A 24,737-nucleotide genomic window follows, 5' to 3' on the forward strand; every position below is an offset into this window, starting at 1 on the left:
ATTTATTCTCCAACTTTTTTTCCCTTAGACTATTGTAAAGCAAATCCTACATATCTTTTTTCTTTTTTTTTAAAATTAATTTTTATTGGAGTGTAATTGCATTACAATGTTGTGTTAGTTTCTGCTGTACAGCAAAGTAAATCAGCTATACGTATACATATATCCCCTCTTTTTTGGATTTCTTTCCCATTTAGGTCACCACTGAGCACTGAGTAGAGTTCCCTGTGCTATATAATATGTTCACATCAGTTATCTATTTTATACATAGTATCAATAGTGCATATATGTCAATCCCAATCTCCCAATTCATCCCACCTCCCCTTCCCCCTTGGTATCCGTATGTTTGTTCTCTATGTTTGTGTCTCTATTTCTGCTTTGCAAATAAGATCATCTATACCATTTTTCTAAATTCCACATATATGCATTAATATACGATATTTGTTTTTCTCTTTCTGACTTACTTCACTCTGTATGACAGTCCCTAGGTCCATCTGTGTCTCTGCAAATGACCCAATTTCGTTTCTTTTTATGGCTGAGTAATATTCCATTGTATATATGTACCACATCTTCTTTATCGATTCTTCTGTTGTTGGACATTTAGGTTGCTTCCATGTCCTGACTATTGTAAATAGAGCTGCAATGAACATTGTGGTATGTGACTTTTTTTTTTTTTTTTTTTGCGGTACGCGGGCCTCTCACTGCTGTGGCCTCTCCTGCTGCAGAGCACAGGCTCTGGACTCGCAGGCTCAGCAGCCATGGCTCACGGGCCCAGCCGCTCCACGGCACGTGGGCTCCTCCCGGTCCGGGGCACGAACCCGTGTCCCCTGCATTGGCAGGCGGACTGTCAACCACTGCGCCACCAGGGAAGCCCCCCGTGACTCCTTTTGAATAATGGTTTTCTCAGGGTATATGCCCAGTAGTGGGATTGCTGGGTCGTATGGTAATTCCATTTTTAAGGACCTTCCATACTGTTTTCCATAGTGGCTGTATCAATTTACATTCCCACCAACAGTGTAAGAGGGTCCCCTTTTCTCCACACCCTCTCCAGCATTTGTTGTTTGTAGATTTTTTGATGATGGCCATTCTGACTGGTGTGAGGTGATACCTCATTGTAGTTTTGAAGCAAATCCTAGATATCTTAACACTCTACCCTTAAATACCTGAATAATATTCCAGTGCTCAAGGAGGGACAGCTGATATTTCTTGTGGGCAAATACCTGCCTCCACTAGATGCTCTCATGAAAGGAAAAGACAATAAGCAACAAGCACCTTGAGGTCAGGAGGAGCGTCTTCACCTCGCCTGACACAGTCACTGCTTAACCCACATTTTAGAGTGAGGGCATGGAGGAAGGGGGTGGGAGACAAGGGCATGGCGAAGGGTGTGTTTAAGTCCCTGCAGTTTCATGGTTTATAAGAAGATTGGAATTGAGTGGAATAAAACACAGTTGAGGACTGTTTGTATTTGTTTTTTTTCCCTAGAGTGACTGATGATCATATTTTGAGCCAGTCATCTTACTGTTCTTCGTCGGCTTTTATGCCTATAATACGTTCACTGTACTGAACTGCCTAATGTTGCACTGATTTTGTTGACTTCCATGATAGGCTGTATGAAGAGTCTCTATAATTTTTTAAACATCTTTTAAATAATATCTGAAAGTTATCAGTAGTTGAGGATAGCTTATCTTTGAATCTCTTTTTGTTTTTAAGATTATCTCCTCCTTTATAAAAAGTTTTTTTAACATCTTTATTGGAGTATAATTGCTTTACAATGGTGTGTTAGTTTCTGCTTTATAACAAAGTGAATCAGTTATACATATACATATGTTCCCATATCTCTTCCCTCTTGCGTCTCCCTCCTTCCCACCCTCCCTATCCCACCCCTCTAGGTGGCCACAAACCACCGAGCTGATCTCCCTGTGCTATGCGGCTGCTTCCCACTAGCTATCTGTTTTACTTTTGGTAGTGTATATATGTCCATGCCACTCTCTCACTTTGTCACAGCTTACCCTTCCCCCTCCCCATATCCTCAAGTCCATTCTCTAGTAGGTCTGTGTCTTTATTCCCGCCTTACCCCTAGGTTCTTCATGACCTTTTTTTTTTTTCCCTTAGATTCCATATATATGTGTTAGCATACAGTATTTGTTTTTCTCTTTCTGACTTACTTTACTCTGTATGACAGACTCTAGGTCTATCTACCTCACTACAAATGCTCAGCATCATTAATCGTTAGAGAAATGCAAATCAAAACTACAATGAGATATCATCTCACACCGGTCAGAATGGCCATCATCAAAAAATCTAGAAACAATAAATGCTGGAGAGGGTGTGGAGAAAAGGGAACACTCTTGCACTTTTGGTGGGAATGTAAATTGATACAGCCACTATGGAGAACAGTATGGAGGTTCCTTAAAAAACTAAAAATAGAACTACCATACGACCCAGCAATCCCACTACTGGGCATATACCCTGAGAAAACCATAATTCAAAAAGAGTCATGTACCAAAATGTTTATTGCAGCTCTATTTACAATAGCCAGGAGATGGAAACAACCTAAGTGTCCCTCATTGGATGAATGGATAAAGAAGATGTGGCACATATATACAATGGAATATTACTCAGCCATAAAAAGAAACGAAATTGAGATATTTGTAAAAGAGTTGTTTTAAAAATACCTCTGTGTGTGTGGGTTTGTGTGTGTATGTCTATCTCTGCATATATATTTGCTGCTTTTACTTTGCCATTCACATACTCATTTGGGGGGGCAGTAGAGTGAGCAGTTCATACTGGTCCTGATAAATTGAGTAGAGCAGCCAGATTTTTCCAGGCTGATCAGAAGACATATTTCATCGAAGCTGATAAGGTTCAAAAGAGTATGAATAATTAAAACAAATTTTTAGGAGTAATTATTTTGGAGTTTCAGTGACGTATTACTCTTTACCCTCCCTACCATATATGTGTGCCTGAAAAAAACAGACCTAAAGGATTTAATTTCCTTCACTCCTGGCACCTCCTCTCCTATTTGCTCTTCCTTCTCAACAGTGAAGCCATTTTTTCTTTTAAATTACCATGTGGATTTGATGGAGTTAAGGATATCTTCAGGTTTGGGAAGGGGTGGAAGAGATTTGCTGTTAGCATTTGTGCAAACCATTACGTCTGTAGGTTCACATCTGTGAGCACAGAACCTGGTATAATCAGTGCACAGCAACGGGGCAGATACAGAAATGTTAAAGATTGTAGATTCATTTTCTGCATTACTGAGAAAACTGAAAAGCACAGTTGCTGCTTCACATTTGGAACTAGGTATATAATTATATTAAACAGACTTAATTTCATAGGTGGAAATTAGTTTAATTGAATTTTGTTTGGATTTAATGGATATCGTGTTTTGTCTTTTAACTCAGAGAAATTGCTGAAGCTGTGAAAAACTATAAGCCTAGAGTTCCACCTGCCACTGTTTTGGAAGGGCATATGCTACTGTCTGGTAAGTCGTAAAGACATGATTTTTTATGATTTCAGAAATCGTTTGTAGATCGTTATTATGTTTAGTCTGTGTGGTAGTGATATTTCTGCCAAAGAACTTGTTTATTAGGTCAAAGAAGTGTACATATTTTTCTTGGTACTTAAATGAATTCTAGTAAAGGACGCTTTGGTTTTTTTTAGGGGTGAGAGCGGGAAGATACTGACTTCAGGGAAATGTGAATGAAAGCACAGGTAGTGGCCTTGGTCAGACTTATTGTGCACTGCTTTGAAAACGTACATAGGCCACAGCCTAACACTTTTAATCATCAGATTTGCTGCTAAAAATCTAGCCCAGGCTTAAGGTTTTTTAGTGATGGTAGCCTCTTCCTAGAAAATTTTGTTTGCTTCTATAACATTATTGTCATGTTCTTATGTTGGCTGTGTGTTTAGGCTTTACAAAGAGTTGTGATATTTATTATTCTGTTTTGTTCTCAACAGCCCTGTGGAGTAGGCAGCTTCCCTTTTTCAGAATGAGTTCTGATATTCACAAAAGGAACATTAGTAAAATAGGTTATCATGCCAACTATTAGAAAAATAGCTTTAAATTTTATATTTTTCCCATAATACTTTAATGATGTATTCTTAGATAGTATCTTTAAGCAAAAAAAAAAAGTGTATACAGATTTTGAGAGAACCTGCAAATAGCACACATGAGGAATTATGCACCGTAATAATGGAGAATTTAACATTTCTCTAAATTGATGTATTTTTGTTCCATATGTTCTCCTAAGAAAAATGAAATAAAATGACAGTGAAATAAAATAAAAGTGACAGCAAAAGTAATACCCACTTTTCTCACTCAGAACATATTGTATAGAATTACTCCCAGTGAGTGAAAATAAAGTTGGGTTAGAAATATGCCTCTTCAGGCTACCCTTTTTTTCCTTTTATATTCCAGAAGACGGGATGAGATTAGAGGAAGAGGGATTTGTGATTTATGACACACTCCCTACCCTGAAAAAGTGGCTTTTGTCAGAGGAAGGTGTGGTAGGATAGTTTCTTTCAACCTTAGATCTTAAAGCTATTAATTGACTTCAGCCAAGGACTAAGTTGAAATTGTTAGCCTTTGCCAAAATCGAAACATGAAAGAACCATTTAGTTATGATTTTTAAAGAGTTTATGTGTAAGAATGAAGGAATTCTTTCTTCTGATTTGAATTTCATGTGCTATTTCTAAATTGTTTAAAAAATCACCTTCAATCAGATTTTAAAAGAATGGCACCAAATACACTCTTTTTAATTGTTCTTTCATAAATTGCAGACTTGAGAACAATGTAATTTTTTTAAACTTATTTATTTTTTAATTTTTGGCTGTGCTGGGTCTTCGTTGCTGTGCTCAGGCTTTCTGTCGTTGCAGAGAGTGGGGACTACTTTTCGTTGCAGTGCAGTGGCTTCTCTTGCTGTGGAGCACGGGCTCTAGGTGCACGGGCTAGTTGCACCACATGGGCTCAGTAGTTGTGGCTCGCGGGCTCCAGAGCGCCGGCTCAGTAGTTGTGGTGCACGGGCTTAATTGCTTCGCAGCATGTGGGATCTTCCTGGACCAGAGCTTGAACCCATGTCCCCTGCATTGACAGGTGGATTCTTAACCACTGCGCCACCAGGGAAGTCTGAGAACAATGCAGTTTTTGTGTCAGATACTTCACATTCATAATAGATCAGAAATGCTTTGTGTGAAATGCTTTTAGGGCAACACCACAGGTTCTCTTCGGCATTTAAATGCTGGCAGCCCTGCTTGTCTGCCCTGGGAACCCCAGGGTCTGACTAAGGGTCAACATGGAGGGGAGGGGCTGTGAGGATGTTACCAATGGGAAAGGAAATCACAGCCCAAACTGGGAAGTGATAGTCTTCCCAGTCGGGGAACAGAAGACCTGGAATAGTTTTGTAGTTACCTATCTTCATTATTTTCCTCTCCCTCATGTCTGTTTCTTCCTCAACCAATGCTTTGGGAAAGGACTCAAAAGCCATTTCCTTTTATTAACAAGAACAGCTATGATTGCTGGTGCTAATTTTATAAGCTTGATAATGCTTATCAATGTTACCTAGTCTCATTTTTACAGTAACATTGTGAGGCAGATACTTCTGCTGTCTCTATTTTAGAAGCTCAGAGGCTCTGAGAGAAGTGCCCCAGAGTGTTCACTGAGTCGGCTGTGCAGGGCTCAGACCCTAACTAAGGCTGGCTTCCCGAGAGCCTGCTTGTAACCATCTAGCAAGACTTCTGCTCCTAATACTGTAGATACAATGAGTAGAACAAAACCAGTTAAAGGCCTTTTCCTGTAGTGGTACTTTATGCTGCATGTTGCTTTTTTACCTCAGTGTAATGTGTCCACATTAATCATCTGATATTTGCCCCTAAATCAGCCTGTAACAGTGGAGATGATCTTGTCCCTTTGCAAATAAGGAAGGAGGAGCAGAAAGCCCAGGTGGCTTGTCCAGAGTCAGCCATCTCCCAGGGCTCAGCCCAGGTCCTTCCTCGTGACCCTGTTAGTCCTTGCTGGTTACTGGTTCTTGGCCTCTGGATCAAAGAGATGAGATAAAGCTCTAAACACACTGTTGGTGGGATTAAGAACGCTTGCTCCATCAGGCTTCAAGCCAATGTCTGAATGGACAGCTGTGGAGCAGTCCTTTAGATTCTAACTTCATGGTTTTTGCCCCAGGCTCTTGGTTACATAAGAATATGATGATAATTTTTCCTTGTTTCTCAGAGCTGATATGATTCAGCTCTTGAGAGAAATTTGCAATTTAAAACCCTGAAATATTTCTTCTTTTGAGAGTTCTGGTTATAAACATAGAGCCTTTTGTTGTGTTTAAATATCCCTAGAGGGGGATGGCCATGACCCTTTTCCCACATTGGGTCTCCTTAGCTAGTCAGACGGGCTGTGGCACAGAAACTTCTTTTCTTTCTCATGAAAACATTTATTTTCTGTCTGTCTCATGTCGTTACACGCATTTTCAGAAAATTTTCAAAATGCTTCTCCTTTCAAGGTCTAGAGCCCTTCAGGATCGGCCCGTACACCAACTTTGTTAACATTGGAGAGCGCTGTAATGTTGCAGGATCCAGGAAGTTTGCTAAACTCATCATGACAGGAAATTATGAAGTGAGTATCTAAATAAGACCCTCGAGGCATCTGCCAGGTTTTTGGCTAAGACAGCACGCAAGTGAAACAGCTCTGCCTTTGATAATCATTAGCAGAGCTGCTGGGAAGTGTGAGAACGGTAGTGTGTTTGTAGCTGGCAGAGCTGGTGGGAGGATGAGGCTTCGAAAAGTCATAGCTGCCCTTGTCAATATTTTTCAAAAAAATTCATCCAGGGTGTGAAGTGGGATGAGATGGGAGGCACCCAGGTTCTAGCTATTTCTGTTAATTGTGAAATACATTTAAAAATTTGAGGATACTCTTCATTTTGGCTTCTCACAAATCTTTCCAAGAAAAGGGAAAGCCAGGACAATTCCTGTTCATTTCCTCATGACCACATCAGCCACTGACTAATGTGGTATTATTGATTCTGTTCACTGTAAAATAAGCTAAACAAACACAAAACTTGCAAGGTAGTTTCACCATAGGATTCTTAAACTCAGTCACTCTAAGGATGAGCAAAATTTAATCCAAGTAGAGCCCACTCAAAATCTGGACAAATTTTTTTTTCTTATGCAAGTACAAAGTTAGAAATGGAGGAACCTGATCTGAGCTTTAATGATAGCCTTTGCAACCTTTAGGAAATAGATCTTCCAGCAACCAGTATCGAAGCAGACTTAGTTCTAATCACAAAGAAAGGGCTCATTTATCGTCCTTTATGGACTTGTTAGTGACTGCTCCGTGGCATCCCTCAGTGACCTCCTCTGCAGGTAGGTCAGTAGGGCCTGGTTACCTGGTTCCTGACAGTTCCCGTCAGTCCTGTTCTCTTCGTTCCCTCTGCTGCCTGGCCAGCACGTGCTGCTGCCATGGTCCTCCCCAGTTCAGAAGCTTTCACGGGGTGACTTTTTTTGCACGTGGGATAAAACCCAAACTCCTTTAGACCATCATCCACATAGACACCAAACTGCCTTCCATCCTGATCTGTCATCTGAACATTCCAGGAGGCTTGCTTCTGCCTCCAGGCCTTTGTTCCTGTTTGTTCCCTTCTGCAGTCCTGAGGACCCTTCATGGTTGTATAGGGTTCTTCAGTTGGCAGTATTTCTATTTCTGTTTTGATTCTTAAGACCATTCTGTGGTGTCCCTTTCAGCTCTCAGATTTGATACATTTGCTACTGAGAGCAGACGGCATTTTAGGAAGAAGCAAACAAGTGGGAGTGATATCTGTCATCTCATAAGGTCTTACTGTTGAACATATGCCAGTCACTGTGCTGAGCGCTATACAGCATTGCTCGTGTAATCTTTACAGACCTGTGAGATTGGTGCTGCTATTATCCCCATTTTACATATGTGCAGCTGGAGGCTTGGGGGAGGTTAAACCACTCACCTACTGTTTGACAGCAAGTGAATGATAGACCCTAAGTCCTCCAAGCCCATACCCTTCACTGCTCTGCTGTCTTGGCTTGGAGGACACGGGAAGGAGGCTGGGAAGTAGGAGGGGGCCGGGGAGGAATGGCTCCTCACTGGTTTCCAGTTCCCCATAGTTAGTGACCCCTCAAGGCTCTGAGGTTAAGGGAATGACCTGAGACAAAGACCAGTCCTGTCTTTGTGCCCAACTTGTGCAGCTTTAAACAAATCACTTCATCTCTCGGAGCCTATTTGGGAAGCTTGGACCGCCGAGCTGTGATTCTGTGGCTCTTCTGATGTAGAAAGGTCAGGCATTGGCATCTATGTTGTGTGTCTTTTGACTCCTGGTCTAACCAGGTCGCTTGCCATCTCCCCTGTGCTCCCTCCAGTCCATTTCCCAGGGGCAGCTGAAGCTGCTCCCTCTCAGGTAGCTTTCTCCACTTCAGTCCTCAGAGATCTTGCCCTTCCTGGTGTTTAGGCAGGACATATGATGTATGGCAGTGCCAGTAGCTTTTCATATGACTACATCATATGCCCCCAGCTAGATGAAAGCCCTTCAAGAACAGGGACTGTGACTTATACTTCTTTTTATTCTTTATGATATTAATATTTAACATACTGCTGATACCAAAAACATTTTTTGCTGAATTTTATTGCGATCCTTTTTCTCTGTGTAACCTTGTGTCATTACGAGTGGTCTTTCCTTGTGGCCTGTGCCAAAGTGTCTCATGCCTGTTCCTTTACAGTGATTGCTAAAAATTTCTATTTGGTTTCTTCGGCTAAGAAAAAATTAGGACAACATCAGAATCTACAGTTGATTTTATCCCTGCTTATTTTATGACACTATGAAGTGTGCAGCAAAGACTTAAAGTCTCTGCTGTACCAGTCAGTTAGAAAGCCCTATTGAACATGTCTGCTTTGTCCAGTATTGTTCAAATGAGAGTGGGAGATACCTAAGACCTTTCTAGATTTCCAAATGCTTAAAATCTATTTCGGAGAATAAGCTAATACTCGTGAAATCGTGAGGAAATGATAATGTAATACACCATGGGATAATGTTTATAATAGTTACAGATGTTTAGAGGCAGCCGGTCATTGCGGAATAAGCAGTGTTTCCCAAAGTATGTTCTCTGGAACACTGATCCTACAAGATATTCCTTAAATGACCGTAAGTGAGAAATGCTGTGTCTTGTATCTTGTCCTTGGAGATTTACTGTGTATAATAGCGTATCAAAGGGTTTGAAAATCCTTTTAGCACAGAAGAAGTTTATTTAAACACATATTTCACGTAACTTCTATCAACAGCCTACAATGACTGCTTTGCATGTTTCGGCAAACACTGAAGAGTTAGATAAGTTTTGGACTGTTTCTCTAAGGACTTTTCTTGGAGGAGATGGGACTTGAGCTGGATCTTAAACAGTACAGGAAGGAAGGGGATTGTGTTGGAAGCAGAGGGAACATCATGATGTGTGACACAGAGGTGGAAACAGATTTGGCTGGGTGGAGGGTGCCGGGAGTGGGCGATGGGTGAGAAGTTCAGTTGCATGAGAAGATGGGGCAGGTCCCAGAGGGCCTGGAACACCAGGCTGAGGGCTTGAGGCTCTTTACAGGAAGAGTCGAGCTTCGCTGGGTTCTGAGGAGTGACCCGCTGTGATGGAAGCGATGTGTAAGAAAGCTTCATCTGGGATGGTTGAGAGCAGGCTCAGGGTCGGGGGTGCTGGCCAGGCAGTCTAGTGGAATCTAAAAGGACTGCCTGCTGGTGGTGGTGAAGGACTACTTTTGTCAGCCTTCTCTTAGTCACCCTCTCCCAATACTCGTTCCCCTTGAATTCTGTCCTCAGGAAGCTCTGAGCGTTGCCAAAATGCAGGTGGAAATGGGAGCCCAGGTGCTGGATATCAACATGGATGATGGCATGCTGGATGGACCAAGTGCAATGACCAGATTCTGCAACTTCATCGCTTCCGAGCCTGACATTGCCAAGGTCGTACAAAACCTTGATTCATCAAGGGAGTTTACATGTGCTGCTCTGTTGCTCATTTAACTTTGTCACTTGTCCCTTCATCTGTCATGTCATACACTGGTTTTCTGTTGTCCTTTGTTGAAAGCCCAGTGGTTTCTGATTGTCAGTTTTCTCACTTAATGGCAGCCTTTCAATAGAAACCAGACTTCAGAGAGAGATGTGACTTCAGTGTGGCTGTTTCCAAGGCTTCCAGAGTTGGTCACATGATGTCTGGCTAGGCTATGAACCAACTTTTCATGTCTCTGAAGGATATACTCACTGTTCTTACCGAATCATTAGTTCTCTTCCTATCGCAGACAAGGGAACTCAGTTAATCCTTCCTTATTGCAGGAAGAAGAGACCTTTTTAGGTTTATCAGAGTGAGACAGACTTATAAAACAAGATTAAATCAAGGTATTAATGTCAGCTTTTACATTTTTTCTTTAAAAGATGAAAGTTAATTTTTGTGTCCATCCTTTCAAAAATTTTAGATTGATTCTCAAAACTTTTAAAAGTCTCACTTCACTTCTCTACCATTGAATTTGTGATGAGGAGTGATTTTTTTTTTTTTTTTTTTTTTTTTTTTTTCTTTTTGCGGTATGCGGGCCTCTCACTGTTGTGGCCTCTCCCGTTGCGGAGCACAGGCTCCGGATGCGCAGGCCCAGCGGCCATGGCTCACGGGCCCAGCCGCTCCGCGGCATATGGGATCCTCCCAGACCGGGGCACGAACCCGTATCCCCTGCATCGGCAGGCGGACTCTCAACCACTGCGCCACCAGGGAGGCCCAGGAGTGATTTTTGAAGTTGGTTTTATTGTTGGTATTGTTGTTTGAAAGACACTTCCTATAGTGCTTTAAGAGATAGGGCTGTCGTTTTTTTGTTAGGCTTCATTCAGCAAATGTGTAAGTTAGAAGTCTTGTGGTAAACAGTGAATTACATTAACCTGTCCTTCATTTGTCTTCAACTCCTCACTTAAAAGCCTCCACTGTCCTCTGGGAGTAAATATTTTGCGAATTTAAGGTGCAGAGAAGCTAAATGACTTGTTCAAAGTCTGAATCAGACGGGGAGCCCGTGAAATGACTTCAGTGCTTTCATTCTGATGTTTAGCTGTGATCTTTTGAGTTATCAATTTCTGGCCCATGCATGGGGTCTCTTGTGAGACTGGAATTGCTCCAAGTCTTTTGGGCTTTAGGAACAAGGGCTTAAAATCAGATTAAAATCGTATCTCTGTCACACTATTGTTATTTGTTTCTTGTTTCCCTAAGGAAGAAAGAGGGAATATCTGGGGGTCCTTGGAAGGGGATTTGTGGTAACTTACAGTCTTTCTGTGATCACCTTACCCTTCTGACCTCAGGTGCCCTTGTGCATTGACTCTTCCAATTTTGCTGTGATTGAAGCTGGGTTAAAGTGCTGCCAGGGGAAGTGCATTGTTAACAGCATCAGCCTGAAGGAGGGAGAGGATGACTTCTTGGAGAAGGCCAGAAAGATTAAAAAGTTTGGAGCTGCTGTGGTGGTTATGGCTTTTGATGAAGAAGGACAGGTGAGTGATTTCTTTGGCTCTCGCTCCATTGTGTTACATAGGCTTAGAGCAGTGGGAGAGAACTGAGTCCAGAACAAATGTGTTTACCATATATACCATATGTGTGTGTACACACACACAGGCATACCTCAGAGGTACCACGGATTCCGTTCCAGGCCACTGTAATAAAGCAGATATCACAATAAAGTGGGTCGCATAATTTTTTGGTTTTCCAGTGCATGTAAAAATTATGTTTACACTATACTGTAGTCCATTAAGTGTGCAATAGCATTATGTCTAGGAAAACAATGTACATACCTTAATTAAAAATACTTTATTGCTAAAAAATGCTGACCATCATCTGAGCCTTCAGGGAATTGTAGTAGTAACATCAAAGATCACTGACCACAGATAACCATAACAAGTAGAACAATAATGAAAAAGCTTGAAATATTGCGAGAATTACTAAAACATGACACAGAGACATGAAGTGAGCAATGCTATTGGAAAAATGGTATCGATAGATTGCTTGAGGCAGGGTTGCCTCAGAGCTTCAATTTGTAAAAATGCAGTATCTGTGAAGTGCAATAAAGTAAAGGCCAGTAAAATGAGGTATGCCTGTAGATATGTGTGTGTGTATGTGTGTATACACAAGTACATACATGTACATACATACTTACATATATATGTATACATATATGTATGTGTGTGTATATATATATATATATGAAAATTACATAAGACACAATAAGGTTTTTACGTCAGTTGAGAAAGGAATTATTCAGTAAATGCTATTGGAATAACTGACTGCATTTGGAAGAAAAAGTTAGAGCCCCATTTCCCACCATATCCCAATATAAAATATACATCAATTAAAGATCTATATGTAAAAAAAATCTAAAGAATATATGAGAAAATATTCACTGAAACTTGGGAAGCCATAAAGAAAACTGATAGACTTATTTACCTAAAAATGTAAAACTTTGTATGACAAAAGATACGGTATTATTTGCAGCATGAGTAATAGCAGTGGATTAATATCCCTACTATGCAAAGAGTTTCTATAAATCAGAAAGTAAAATGCCCTAATCAAATCAGTAGAAGAATGAACAAAGGAAAAGAACAAGTGATTTTTAGAAAAAGAAACACAAATAGCCAATAAACCTATGAGAAGTTACTGTACTTACTAATAATTATATTATATTTCTATAAATAAAAAATGAAGCAATAATGAGATATTAGTTTCCTTTATCAAATAGAGAAAAAAAGGGGAAGAATTGAGAAATGGCAACTCCAATGTTGTCTGTGCCACAGAATCAGGGAGGGGCGATGGGAGGCTTCAAACACAATGATTGTTTAACCTGGGTGATGGGTGTGTGGTGATTACTGTATTGTTTTATAATGTTATAAATACTTTCATATCTATTCCATATTTAATTTGATTAAATAATAATTTAAAAAATCCATACCTTATAATTCAGCCTTCTTCTGGGAATCTTTATTAGGTTGAGTATGTGTTCATATTCATTGTAGCACTGTAGTAGCAAAAAATTGAGAAGGCTCTAAATGTCTATTAATAGGAGAATACTTAAATCTGCCTACATGTCATATAGAATACTGTGTAGCAGTTAGAAAGAATATATATATATATATATATATATGTGTATATATATATATATATATATATTTTGGCCACACCATGTGGCATGCAGGATCTTAGTTTGCCAACCAGGGATCAAACCTGTGCCCCCTGCAGGGGAAGCACAGTGTCTTAACTACTGGACCACCAGGGAAGTCCCTAAATATATTGAAATATATTGAAAAGTAAAAAAAGTAAAAAGTAAAAGTAAAAAAAAAACAAAACACCAAGTGGCACGATCCTGATTTTATTTAATAAAAAAGGATTTATATGAATATATGTGTGTCTGTAAACAGAGGAAAAAAATTGGTTGTTGTTAACTGGAGGGTAGGGATGAATTGACTTCTTATTTATATAATTGATAAGTGGTGGGGTTATATGTTATTTTTCTTTCTTTTCTTTGTTTTCTCATGTTTTTGAAGTAAAACTTTTTAACAGAAGTGTCTTGTTTTTGTGCAGAAGATGTATTTTCTTCATGAAAAAAATTCACATAGTCCAGAAGAGGACAAAAGAGTTAATTTTGATAACAAACATGTATTGAACCTTTACTTGCACCAAGTAAGCACACTCACATGTTAAATCAGTTTTTCTTCCCAACATATAAATGTTGGGTATATATTATTATTTTTGTATTTCATGTGAGTAAACCAAAGCACAAAGACTTTACCTGACTGTCTGTTGTTTCACAGGTAGCGAGCAGTTGTGCTCAGATTCAAACCCAGGAGATCTGGGTCTGTGCTAAATGGTTCGGTGAAAGAATCCAGGGTGAGGCTGTCAGGGAAGAGTGGCTCTTTTATTTATTTTATTTTATTTTATTTTATTTTGGTACACGGGCCTCTCACTGCTGTGGCCTCTCCCGTTGCGGAGCACAGGCTCCGGACGCGCAGGCTCAGTGGCCATGGCTCACGGGCCCAGCCGCTCCGCGGCACGCGGGATCCTCCTAGACCGGGGCACGAACCCGTGTCCCTTGCATTGGCAGGCGGACTCTCAACCACTGCGCCACCAGGGAAGCCCGGGTTGGCTCTTTTAGAGAAGGTGGTCTTGAAAAGCCCTTCTGAGGGGGAAATGTTTGAAAACCTGAATAAAATGAGAAAGCCACGTGGCCATTTACGGGAAGAGAAGAGGTTCTAGAAAATTGAAGATTTTGTATGAACTACCGTTCTTTAACTCTTGCCCTGACTCAACAAAATGTTGATGTCTTCCTGTCTTAGTAAATATGGATTATAACTCCATCTTTTATGATTGCATTATATTCCAGTATGTATGTTTTACTTAGTCTATTATTGCATAAAATTGCGATTGTTTCTAAAATTTTAGTAGGATGAACAGTGGCCAGTGAATATACTAATTCGTGCAGCCATTTTCCTCTTGTAGAGTGATTTTCTTAGTTCATAGAAGTGGTCAAAGGTTGGGTCAAAGGGTGTGCACGGGCTTCCCTGGTGGCACAGTGGTTGAGAGTCTGCCTGCCGATGCAGGGGACACGGGTTCGTGCCCTGGTCCGGGAAGATCCCACATGCCGCAGAGCGGCTAGGCCTGTGAGTCATGGCCGCTGAGCCTGCGCGTCCGGAGCCTGTGCTCCGCAACGGGAGAGGCCACAACGGCGAGAGGCCCGCGTATCGCAAGGAAAAAAAAAAAAAAAAGGTGTGCACATTTGACATTTTAACACACATCATTAAGTTGTCCTTCTGAAAAGTTGTATCTAGTCATCTTCCGCTACTAGTTCAGTGTGGTAAGACCATTTGACATAATTTTTATTTTTACCAAAGGTATATATGCAGATAGTGAAAGAGACAAATAGTTCTTTTTATGAAAAACAGAAGCCCTAAGCCTCCAGGTCCCCAGAGGCAACCACTTACAAGTTAGCTGATTCTTGTGTCATTTACCTGCTTAACTTCAAATTACAGTTTTAGTTATTATTTGTTGCCTTTCTATAGTGGCTAAGGATTTGACTTTTTCTCCATCTTCTACTCCCCACTCCACACATTTACTTTTAATCCCCCATCCTTCCAATATAATTTCAGTTGTAACTATTTTTGGCACTTATATTAAGCTGTGTAAACGCTGAGCCATGTAGTATACCATGATTCCTTTTCCTTTCCTTCACCCTCTTTCTTTTCTATGAAGTTAATACCTATCTTTGCGTTTGCTTTGCTTCTTACGTATTTTCAAACTGTTCCCTAGTTGTGTAAATTTCCAATATCCAGTGTATCCAAAGACACTAAGTAGATTGTTGTTTTAATTTCTTGAAGAATTATCTCTCTGAGTCTTCTGACATAATCTGGAAGGGTTGCTCAGTAGGCCAGCTGCACAGCTGTCACTGCAAGATGTCCCTCCCCATCATGTGGACAGTTCTTCTCACCTCTCTCTTAGGTGTTTAGATCTCATAATTTCCTCATTCTTGGTTTAATCTCTCATTTAGTGACCTGTATCCTCTGGTTAGCTTCTTATGAAAGAAGACATGGCAGTAAATATTTTTGAAACCTTTCATGTCTGAAAACAGCTTTATTCTACTTTTACACTTAATTAACAATTGTGTGGGTATAGGAGTACAAGCTTGAAATTATTTTCTCTATGTTTTGAACTCATTGATCCATTGTCTTCTAGTTTCCATTGGTATTGGTGAGAAGTCCAGTGCTATTCTAACCCTTGATTCTTTTTGTGAAACCTATTTATTGTCTCATTTTCTGGATGCTTCTTGGATCTTCTGTGTCCATGGTATTCTGAAATCTAGTGATTATGAGCCATTCCTTGTGCTGGGCACTCAGTAGGCCCTGTCAGTCAGGAAACTTATAGCCGCAGTTGCAGGAAGTTTCCTTGAATTGTTTATCCTCTCTTGGCCTGTGTATTATTCAGAAACTGGATGTTTTAGAAAGATCGCCTAATTTTCTTATCTTTTCCCTCCTGTTTTTCAGTGCTGACATTTTGTTCTGCTCTGTGTGAGATTTCTACAGCTGTGTTTATGTCTTCTTTTTCCAGGAGCTCTTTTTTGTTACCTAAATGTTCTTTTTCAAATTTATATAGCAACCTGTTATTGTTTAATGGAGGCAGATATCTTCCCAAATTCCTTCAAATATATCTTGAGCACCTAGTATGTGCCAGGCCCTGAGGAGATAGCAGGGAACAAACCTAGTCCCTGCCCTTGTGCAGTTTATGTTCTTAGGGGGCAAAGGGAATAATAAATGGGAAAACATAAAGAGAGAGAGAGAGAGAGAGAGAGAACACACACACACACACACACACACACCACCACCGCCGCCGCCGCCGCTGCCACCGCCACCGCCGCCACCGCCACCACCACCCCCCCCCCGATGGTACTGAATACACTGAAGGGATAAGAAAGGGATAAGGGTGATAGGAGTACCAGGATGAGGGTGGGGGATGCTCTTTTATATAGGATGGTTTGGGACGGAATAGAGGGAAAAAGAAGAGATTGAGAAGTTCTGAGGTTAAAAAGGCAGCTGCGGGCTTCCCTGGTTAAGAATCTGCCTGTCAATGCAGGGGGCCACGGGTTTGATCCCTGGTCCGGGAAGATCCCACATGCCGCGGAGCAACTTAGCCTGTGCGCCACAACTACTGAGCCCGTGCTCTAGAGCCTGCGAGCCACAACTACTGAAGCCCACATGCCTCAACTACTGAAGCCCGGCGCGCCTAGAGCCTGTGCTCCGCAACGAAGAGTAGCCCCCGCTCGCCGCAACTAGAGAAAGCCCACGCGCAGCAACAAAGACCCAACGCGGCTAAAAAAAAAAAAAAAAGCAGCCACCAAATCGTGTAGGGCCTTGGAGACCACTGTTAACACTTTGGCTCTTCCTGTGAGTGAGCTGGGAAGCCACTGAAGGGTTTTGAGCAGAGGAGAGAACATGGTCCCATTTATGTTTCAAAACCACTCTGGTTCTTTGGGGAGAATGGTCTGCGGGGACCAAGCAGAGCCACTGGAGGTTGTTGCTGTAGTGCAGATGAGGGATGATGGTGGCCGGGACCAAGGCGGGAGCAACAGAAGACGTGAGGAGTCATCCATTTCTAGATGTGTCTTTAAGGTAGAGCCAGTAGGATTTGCCTTCGAGTTGGTTGTGAGCCATGAAAGGAGGAGGAGTCACAGATAATATTCAGCTTTTTGGCCTGGGCGGTCGAGGTAGGGGGGCAGTGAGCAGCCGATCTGGGACAGGCTGAGGAGAAGTTCCGCTTTGGCCGTGTGTTTCCAGCGGTGTGCTCAGGATGTGGTTGTGGCGATGAGTGTGGGCCTCATGGGCAAAGTCTGGCCTGAAGATAGGATTGCCTTACTTGGGAATTATTTATTCCTAGATGATATTTAAAGCAGTGAGACTGACTTCACCAAAGGAATGACAGTAGAGAAGAGGCCCGAGGACTAAACTAGTCTTGGAGCCACAGTGCTTCGTGGTCAGGGAGAAGAGGAGAGGCCATCAGAAGAACTTGGGAAGGAGCGGCCTGTTTGGTAGGAGAGGAACCAGAGGGGAGAGTTCACCTGGAAGCCAAGTGAAAAGGAAGCTTCTGGAAGGGCGTGACAAGCTATTTTAAAGAGCTGTGGGCAGATCAGGGAGGAGGAGATCAAGAATTTACCCTTGTATTTAGAAATGGGGTAGTTTATGATCTTGCTGTGCTGTTTCCAAGGAGATGAAAGCTTAATCGCAGTGGGTTCAAGAGAGAAGAGGAGAATTGGGGGCAGCAGGTATAAACCATTTTGGGGGAGTTGTGCCATAAAGGGGAACAGAAATAGAGTGGAAACCAGAGATGGACGTGAGGTTAAGAAAGGGTGTGTGTGTGTGTGTGTCTGTGTGTGTGAAGACAGATGATGTGGCAGTATGTGTTTGTAAGCTGGTGGGAGTGACCTGGTAGAGAGAAGGGGAGGAACTGGTGCGCAGGAGAAAGGGGGCACTTGCTCAGTCCATGACCTTGTGGGTCGAGGGGCTGGCAGCCAGTGTGCAGGGGGCAGGGCAGCGTGCTCACAGCGCAGCAGCAGCAGCAGCAGGCAGGGCTGGGAGTGCTGGGGGGCAGGGGTTGACTGCTTCTATTTTCTCAGTGAAGCAGGAGGCAAGGTCAGCCCTGAGAATGAGAATGGCATGTTGTTTGCTTCGTGTACTGGAAGTGTGAAGCAGAAGCACTCCCATGGGGAAGGGTAGTCGCTGCCTGTGCTGTTAAAACACATACACACCCCTGGGCTCCGCCCCCTGAGTTTCTGACTCATTTGGTCTGGGGTGAGACCTGGCTTCGGTAATTTTAAAGCTTTAGACGTGATTCTCCTGTATACTCTGGCTGAAAACCACCAGCAGAGCTTATCTCATTTAGTCCTCGTAGTAACCATGTGGGGTAGCTGTCGCCCCATTATACAGTGAGCCAAGGTCAAATGGCTAGGACGTGATGGAGCCCTGGTCTGCCTAGTTTGAAGACAGACGCATGCTTCCAAATCCTGTGTTATCTCCCCCGCAGAGTGCTTGATCTTGGCTGAGAACAAGCTTTCCCAATTTAGATTTGAATGAGTCCACAAATAAAAAGCAAATGTAGGGGAAATTTTTTAACTTGCTAGTTATGAGAGAAACACACATTAGAGCAATATTAAAGTGACATTTTGTCCTTAATAAGTTAGCAAAAGTAAACTTTAAAATGATCAAGATCTGTGCTGGTACAGCAGTGGTAAACAGAAGGCCTCATTCATTGTAAAGTGTAGTGAAAACTGAGACAGTCCTTTTGAAAGACCCCATAATGCCTATCGAGAGACATGAAAGTGTTCATACCCTTTGAGGTAATGATCTCATTTCTGGGAAAGTATCCTAATAAAAACATTCAGCAGCATAAGAATTCTATATATGCCAAGGTTTTTCACCAGCTTTTTTTTTTTTTTTTTTTTTGGTACGCGGGCCTCTCACTGTTGTGGCCTCTCCCCTTGCGGAGCACAGGCTCCGGATGCGCAGGCTCAGCGGCCATGGCTCACGGGCCCAGCCGCTCCGCGGCATATGGGATCCTCCCGGACCGGGGCACGAACCCGTATCCCCTGCATCGGCAGGCGGACTCTCAACCACTGCGCCACCAGGGAGGCCCTTCACCAGCTTTTTATTGAAGATAAAACAACCTAAATGCCCAACTGGAGAGAAAGTGATAACTTAGGTTATCATTCAGTTGTAATATTATCCAGAGTATTTCAATATTAATTATGAAGATTGTGGAGCAGCATGACAGTGCTTACAAGATATAAATAAAAAAATTAAAAACCAATAGTTATATAGACACTGTATATGCAACTACATAAAAACCACATTTGATAAAGATTGGAGGAAAATGCTATTAAGGAGAATAGCTGTTAGAGTAAAGGTGGTGGGATTAAAGGTCCCTTTTCAAAAACTGCTTTTCCTGATTAAAAGTAATTTTTCTATATAATTATAGACCTACATATGCTCGTTGAAGGATTGTAGTATTGAAAATTATAAAAAACAAAGTAAAAAACTCATATACTTGAATAGTTCAGAAATCAGTGATACAGATATTTTGATGCAAAGGCATTTCTTCTATTAATTGAGTTCGTAACAACTTTGAGTGTAACAATCAGGTAAGAACCAAGGTTTGCTTTGCTTGGATGACACCACTGGTTATAAGGAGAAAACAGCTCTCTTAAATGGAAGACCACTGTTGCAACTAAACAAGGCAGAAGAACATACAACGTGCTTATGTTCCAGTACATGGCGACTGTCTTTGCTTTATGTTTGTGATCCATAGTGCAATGAAAACTGCAAGGTCAAGGCCAGATATGACAGGGAGGACTGGCCCTGAGACTTCTGGATTATAAGGCAAATAAGGAAGCACTTCTGTGTTTTTTGTTGATGTTAGTAGTTTTGATCAGCTGTTACTTTTAACTCTAAATAACGACAACAACAAAATATATATATAATATATGTAATAATATATAAAATACAAAGAACACTTTCATTATTGAAATTTCTGTGGGAAAAGTTATTACTACTCACCTCTAGATTTAATTTTCCTTTTCTAATTGAAGTGATTACTTTTATGACAATTTTTGATAATGTAAGTTTTCTTAGAAATACAGTTATCACATAGTAGAGTAGACTATATTATTTTTGTTTGCATGTGTGTAAACTATGTAAAAGAATAATCAATATCATCCTATAAAAGATCCATTATATTCAGCACATTTTCCTATGTTAAAATGATTTGAACATAATATTCTAATTTATGGAGAAATAAAACTCCCATTAGGATATTGATTAAAATGTAATAAATCCTAACCTAGAAAATAATGAGGAATTGGTATCTGGGAGACATTCAGGAACATGATATATCTTTCTGGTTACTATTCAATCAAGTTTTTTGTTTTTGTTTTTTTTGTGGTACGTGGGCCTCTCACTGTTGTGGCCTCTCCCATTGCGGAGCACAGGCTCTGGATGTGCAGGCTCATCAGCCATGGCTCACGGGCCTAACCGCTCCATGGCATGTGGGATCTTCCCGGACCGGGGCACGAACCCGTGTCTCCTGCATCGGCAGGCGGACTCTCAACCACTGCGCCACCAGAGAAGCCCCTCAATCAAGTTTTATAGTTTTTCTTAAATAGGAAGCCTCAAGAACATTCCTTGGTATTTGTGTTGTTTTGTTGTTGTGATTTTGACTTATTTTTCCTTTCTTAAATATTTTTCCTTTGGTAGTAATTTTTTAGATTTTTATTTCATAACAACTTCTTTTTAAATTTTAGATAAATTGACACTGTTTTCGAGTTGAATATCTTATATTTTCCAGTAAGTTATGCACCATAGTATGATAAACACATAGTTGTAGGAAACCAAAATCAATAGTTGTTAGTTTGCCCTTTATTTTTTTCCTTGGTGAAGGTAGTTGACCCAAGCCTAGGAGTTGATTCTCAAGAGTTTCTGCTCTGACGCTCTCCCAGCTTTATTAAAATCTGACATATATTTCTGCATTTCAGGGGCCTCCTTTTTAGTGGCTATAGAGAGGTCACCCCTCTCTGGTTAAGATGCCATGATTGAGTATTTATCTCCTTGGACCTTTCCTTTTAAGGTAGTTATATTTTAAATTCTCTGTTTGTAAGAAGGAGACTTGTCCAAATTGCCTTCAGAAGTAGGAGTTTGTGGTAGGGATATGAGGAACATAGGCCTCTGAGCCACGCCTGGTCTCAAGACCTCTGTGCCTGAGGTGTTCAGTTGTCCTACAGGAATAACAGCACAGCATACAGTAGGCATACCTCCTATGCTGAGGGTCCCAGCTCCCTGGCATGTGCCTGGCACCCCTCGCTGTGAGAGAGAAGATTTGAGTGGGTTCATTTGCCCCTGCTGGAATGTCGCGTTGCTTCATCCAGGCCTTAGTATTTGGCTTTGCAGAGTAGGATTTTCCAGAAAACAGCCTGTCTCTGCAGATTCTAGAGAAAAGCCACGAGCACCTGTTGGCTCATGATAATGACCTTGCAGATGAGTCTGGTTTCTGGTCTCCTCACCTGCTGTATCCCCTGTGGTTCCTCTAAACCAGTGGTTCTCAAGTGGGGGGGTGATTATGCAACCCCAGGGGACATTTGGCGATGTCTAGACAGATTTTTTGTCATGACTGGGTTGTTGGGAGGGGACGTGCTCTGTCATCTAGTGGGAGCGGGCAAAGCCCTCCAATGCGTAGGGCGGCCCCCGCAGCAAAGAATGCTCTGGTCCAGATTGTCAACAGTATCAAGGTTGAGTAACCCAATTCTTAACCCAGGGCAGCTTCTTTTCTGCTACCCGTTTTTCTCTCTGATGTTGTCTGGCTGATGGGGAAAGGACAAATATGGTTTTCGTATTTTACTCCTCTGTGCCAAGCCTTGGGCTCTGGGCACTGAGGATAAATGAGGGTTAGCAGAAGGCCCAGCTCCTTGCAAGATTCAGTGCCTTTTGGAGGTTTTGGTGAAAGTGGAAGAAAGACCTGATGAAGCAGGGAAAATCTAGCATGGTGGGATTCCAGAAAGATCTGAGGGACAGGGAAAGAGTTCATATTTAAAGCTCAATTGTTAAAAGGAAGGCAAAACGAGATAGGTTGTGGGTCTTATCTTATCTAAATATTTTTGGGTATTGGTTTTAAATACATCTCTGGATAGTAGGTCAGTCTTTTTCTTTGCCCTTCCTATGAGCTGTCTCTTTCTACTGTATCCCCTTCCTAGCTCTCCCTTTGAATGTACTAAAGCCGACCAATCCGCCACTCTATCCAGGGATCGATAAACATATAAAGAATTTCCTTCTCTTTCCTCCCTTTCATGCTGCACAGAATTTGCATCCTCTCCTAGAAGGTGACTTAAAACAACTTGACTTCTTTAAAGAGTTCAGAAGTTTTCAGTGTGGTGGCACCTGCAGTTTCTAGATTGCAACTGACACCGCTTTTTCCTCACCAGACCGCCTCTCGGTGTCGATTCCACGTCTGAAATCCTATCCATTTCCTCTATAATCCTGAGTTCCTGGCATCCACACTCTGCCTTAAGTGTGAGTTCTGCCAGGGGCACAGCCTCCGTTCTTTCAGGAGAAGGGTGAGCCAGGAGGCGTTCCAAGGTGACCTTGCATCTCCTGCGACCCCAGCTCAGTGCTCTGCCCTGTCCTTCATCCCATGCCTCACTTCTGCCTGCAGGCCTGTGGCTTCTGCTGGCCTCTGGGTGTCCTAACCTTCAGCTACTTACGCCCACATATTTACCCCAGTAGAGAAGTCACTCCAAGGATTTCTGAACCAATCCTTTGCCCTGAGTGATTTTAAGCCAACGGGTCTCTTGTCCTGTATTTTCCCTTGGAAACTTCCCTTCTTCAGCTTTTTTCTTTCTGACTTGTCGGTGCCTTTCTGATGGTGGCACACACATCCCTTTCCGTCACTTCCGTTTTGAACTCTGCTGTGTTCTGTGGCCCACTTTAAGCTGGTTCAGTCAAGTTTGAAACCTTTAACTTGCCTCTGAAGTTGGTCCCGTTCCTTCTCTGTTCCTTGTCAGGGTGCATTTTCACAGAACCTAGGTGTCTTTGATCCTCTTTCTTTCTTTCTCATAGTATCAGCCTCGATAACTAAATCAAAAATTGTTTTATGCTTATCTCATTTTTCCCTAAGTGTCTGATAATCTAGCAAAACCTGAGCAGTGGATTTCTTAACTGATGCCTCCTACCTACTGATGGCTTTCTAGCTTTACTACGGCTTAAGAATAAACCTGATAAATTATAAAATCATAAAAGATATTTATTAATCCATCTTGGCCCTTAGATTTTCAGTATTGTCACTGAGGTTTCTTCTACCTCAGCCTGAGAAGGTGCATCTCACTCTTTAGTGGTTCTCACCTGGGCTGTGTGTTAGTATCACTAAGGGTCTCTTTAAAAATACTGTTGCTTAGGTCTCATCTCAGGATTCTGATTGAAGTGGTCTTGAGTGAGGTTCAGGTATTAGTATTAGAAAATGAAAATCCCTCTGGGTTATTAAGACGTGCCACCAGAGTTGAGAGCTTCTGCATCTTTGAAATCCTCAAGCCTTGAAGCTTATTAGTATGTTTATCTCACAGCCCTGGCTGAGGAACAGGACAAAGAGAACCTTGGAGAATCTAACATGATATACTCCTGGCAAAGACCTGTCCGTTGAAACTCTGTGCATTCTGAGATTTGCTTGTTTATTCAACAGACAGTAGCTGCTTGTCTGTTAATGTGGCAGGTAGTGTACTAGGTGCTGGGAGAACAATTTGACAGGGGCCTCATCCTTGCAGAGCTGATAGTTGTTGATTCAGTTCTGACCTAGAAATGAATTCCTGTCCTGTGAGATGTCATTCATGGCTCAGAGAAGGAAAGGACCAGGACCTACCAACCAAACTAGGTGATGAAGAAATACTAACAGCACTGGTAGCCCCAAACCCCTGTGCCTTTTCTCTTAGTGAGCTTAGCTGGGCCATGAACCTAGAACCTAGAACTCTGTTTGGCTCTCTGTGAAGGGGGAAATAAAGTCCAAGACTAAAGGTGACCTGCTCTTGACCACTTTCTTCTGGGCCCACATCTTGATCTTAACCTTAACTTTATCACTAACTGAAGGAAGACGTAAGAAGTTTGTTGAAGACATTCAGTTAAGGAAGATGAGAGCCTGCCACTTTCCCTGAAGCCTGGAGCAGTGGGGCTGCAGAGCCCACTCCTTGTGGTCCTTTCCCTGGGCCCCGTGGTCTGCTAAGTCGTGGGAGCACATCCCCAGCAGGAGGTAAACTCTAACCCCAGCAGCTGCAGGAAGCAGGGATAGATTAGACATCATGGAGAACAGTTGAAAAAGAACACCAAAGTAGGCGAGCAATCAGAAGCCTAGATCCGAGTGAGTTCTTTTTATAATTCCCCCGCCACGCCTTTCTCTGGAGGCTGGGGCCTCACTGAATGTCCTTGAACTACAGCAGTGTCTGCACCCCTCATCCCTGCGGTCGCCTGAGAGCTCCCTCTAGAGGTCAGGATGTGTGTGATCAGCAGCTTATTTACCATACTTCATGTTCACATCTGGTCAAGGGTAACCTCCCTCCAAGTAGTCAGCCTGGAAGACTCAACACTTAATTCAGTGGTGTTGGACACTTTTCAAGAACATTTTGTACTTTTATTCAGAACTGT

At 42.0% G+C, this 24,737-nt stretch overlaps 1 protein-coding gene and 1 long non-coding RNA gene across 7 annotated transcripts in view; one reads left to right on the forward strand and one right to left on the reverse strand.

Annotated features, from left to right (window-relative positions):
• Positions 1 to 24,737, reverse strand: part of LOC308625347 — a 262,666-nt gene that overhangs the window by 60,528 nt on the left and 177,401 nt on the right. The window lies entirely within an intron of this gene.
• The window catches only part of MTR (5-methyltetrahydrofolate-homocysteine methyltransferase), a 131,520-nt gene that overhangs the window by 29,975 nt on the left and 76,808 nt on the right, over positions 1 to 24,737 (forward strand). For all 6 annotated transcript variants that reach the window (XM_081223922.1, XM_081223927.1, XM_081223923.1 and 3 more), the window contains exons 12-15: positions 3,402 to 3,481; positions 6,501 to 6,613; positions 9,834 to 9,974; positions 11,346 to 11,531. In XM_081223922.1, the coding sequence (XP_081080048.1) occupies positions 3,402 to 3,481; positions 6,501 to 6,613; positions 9,834 to 9,974; positions 11,346 to 11,531 (520 nt within the window). The remainder of the gene's footprint in view (positions 1 to 3,401; positions 3,482 to 6,500; positions 6,614 to 9,833; positions 9,975 to 11,345; positions 11,532 to 24,737) is intronic.

The sequence above is a fragment of the Mesoplodon bidens genome (genome assembly GCF_964165515.1).
Source record: "Mesoplodon bidens genome assembly, chromosome: 1".
Classification (NCBI taxonomy): domain Eukaryota; kingdom Metazoa; phylum Chordata; class Mammalia; order Artiodactyla; family Ziphiidae; genus Mesoplodon; species Mesoplodon bidens.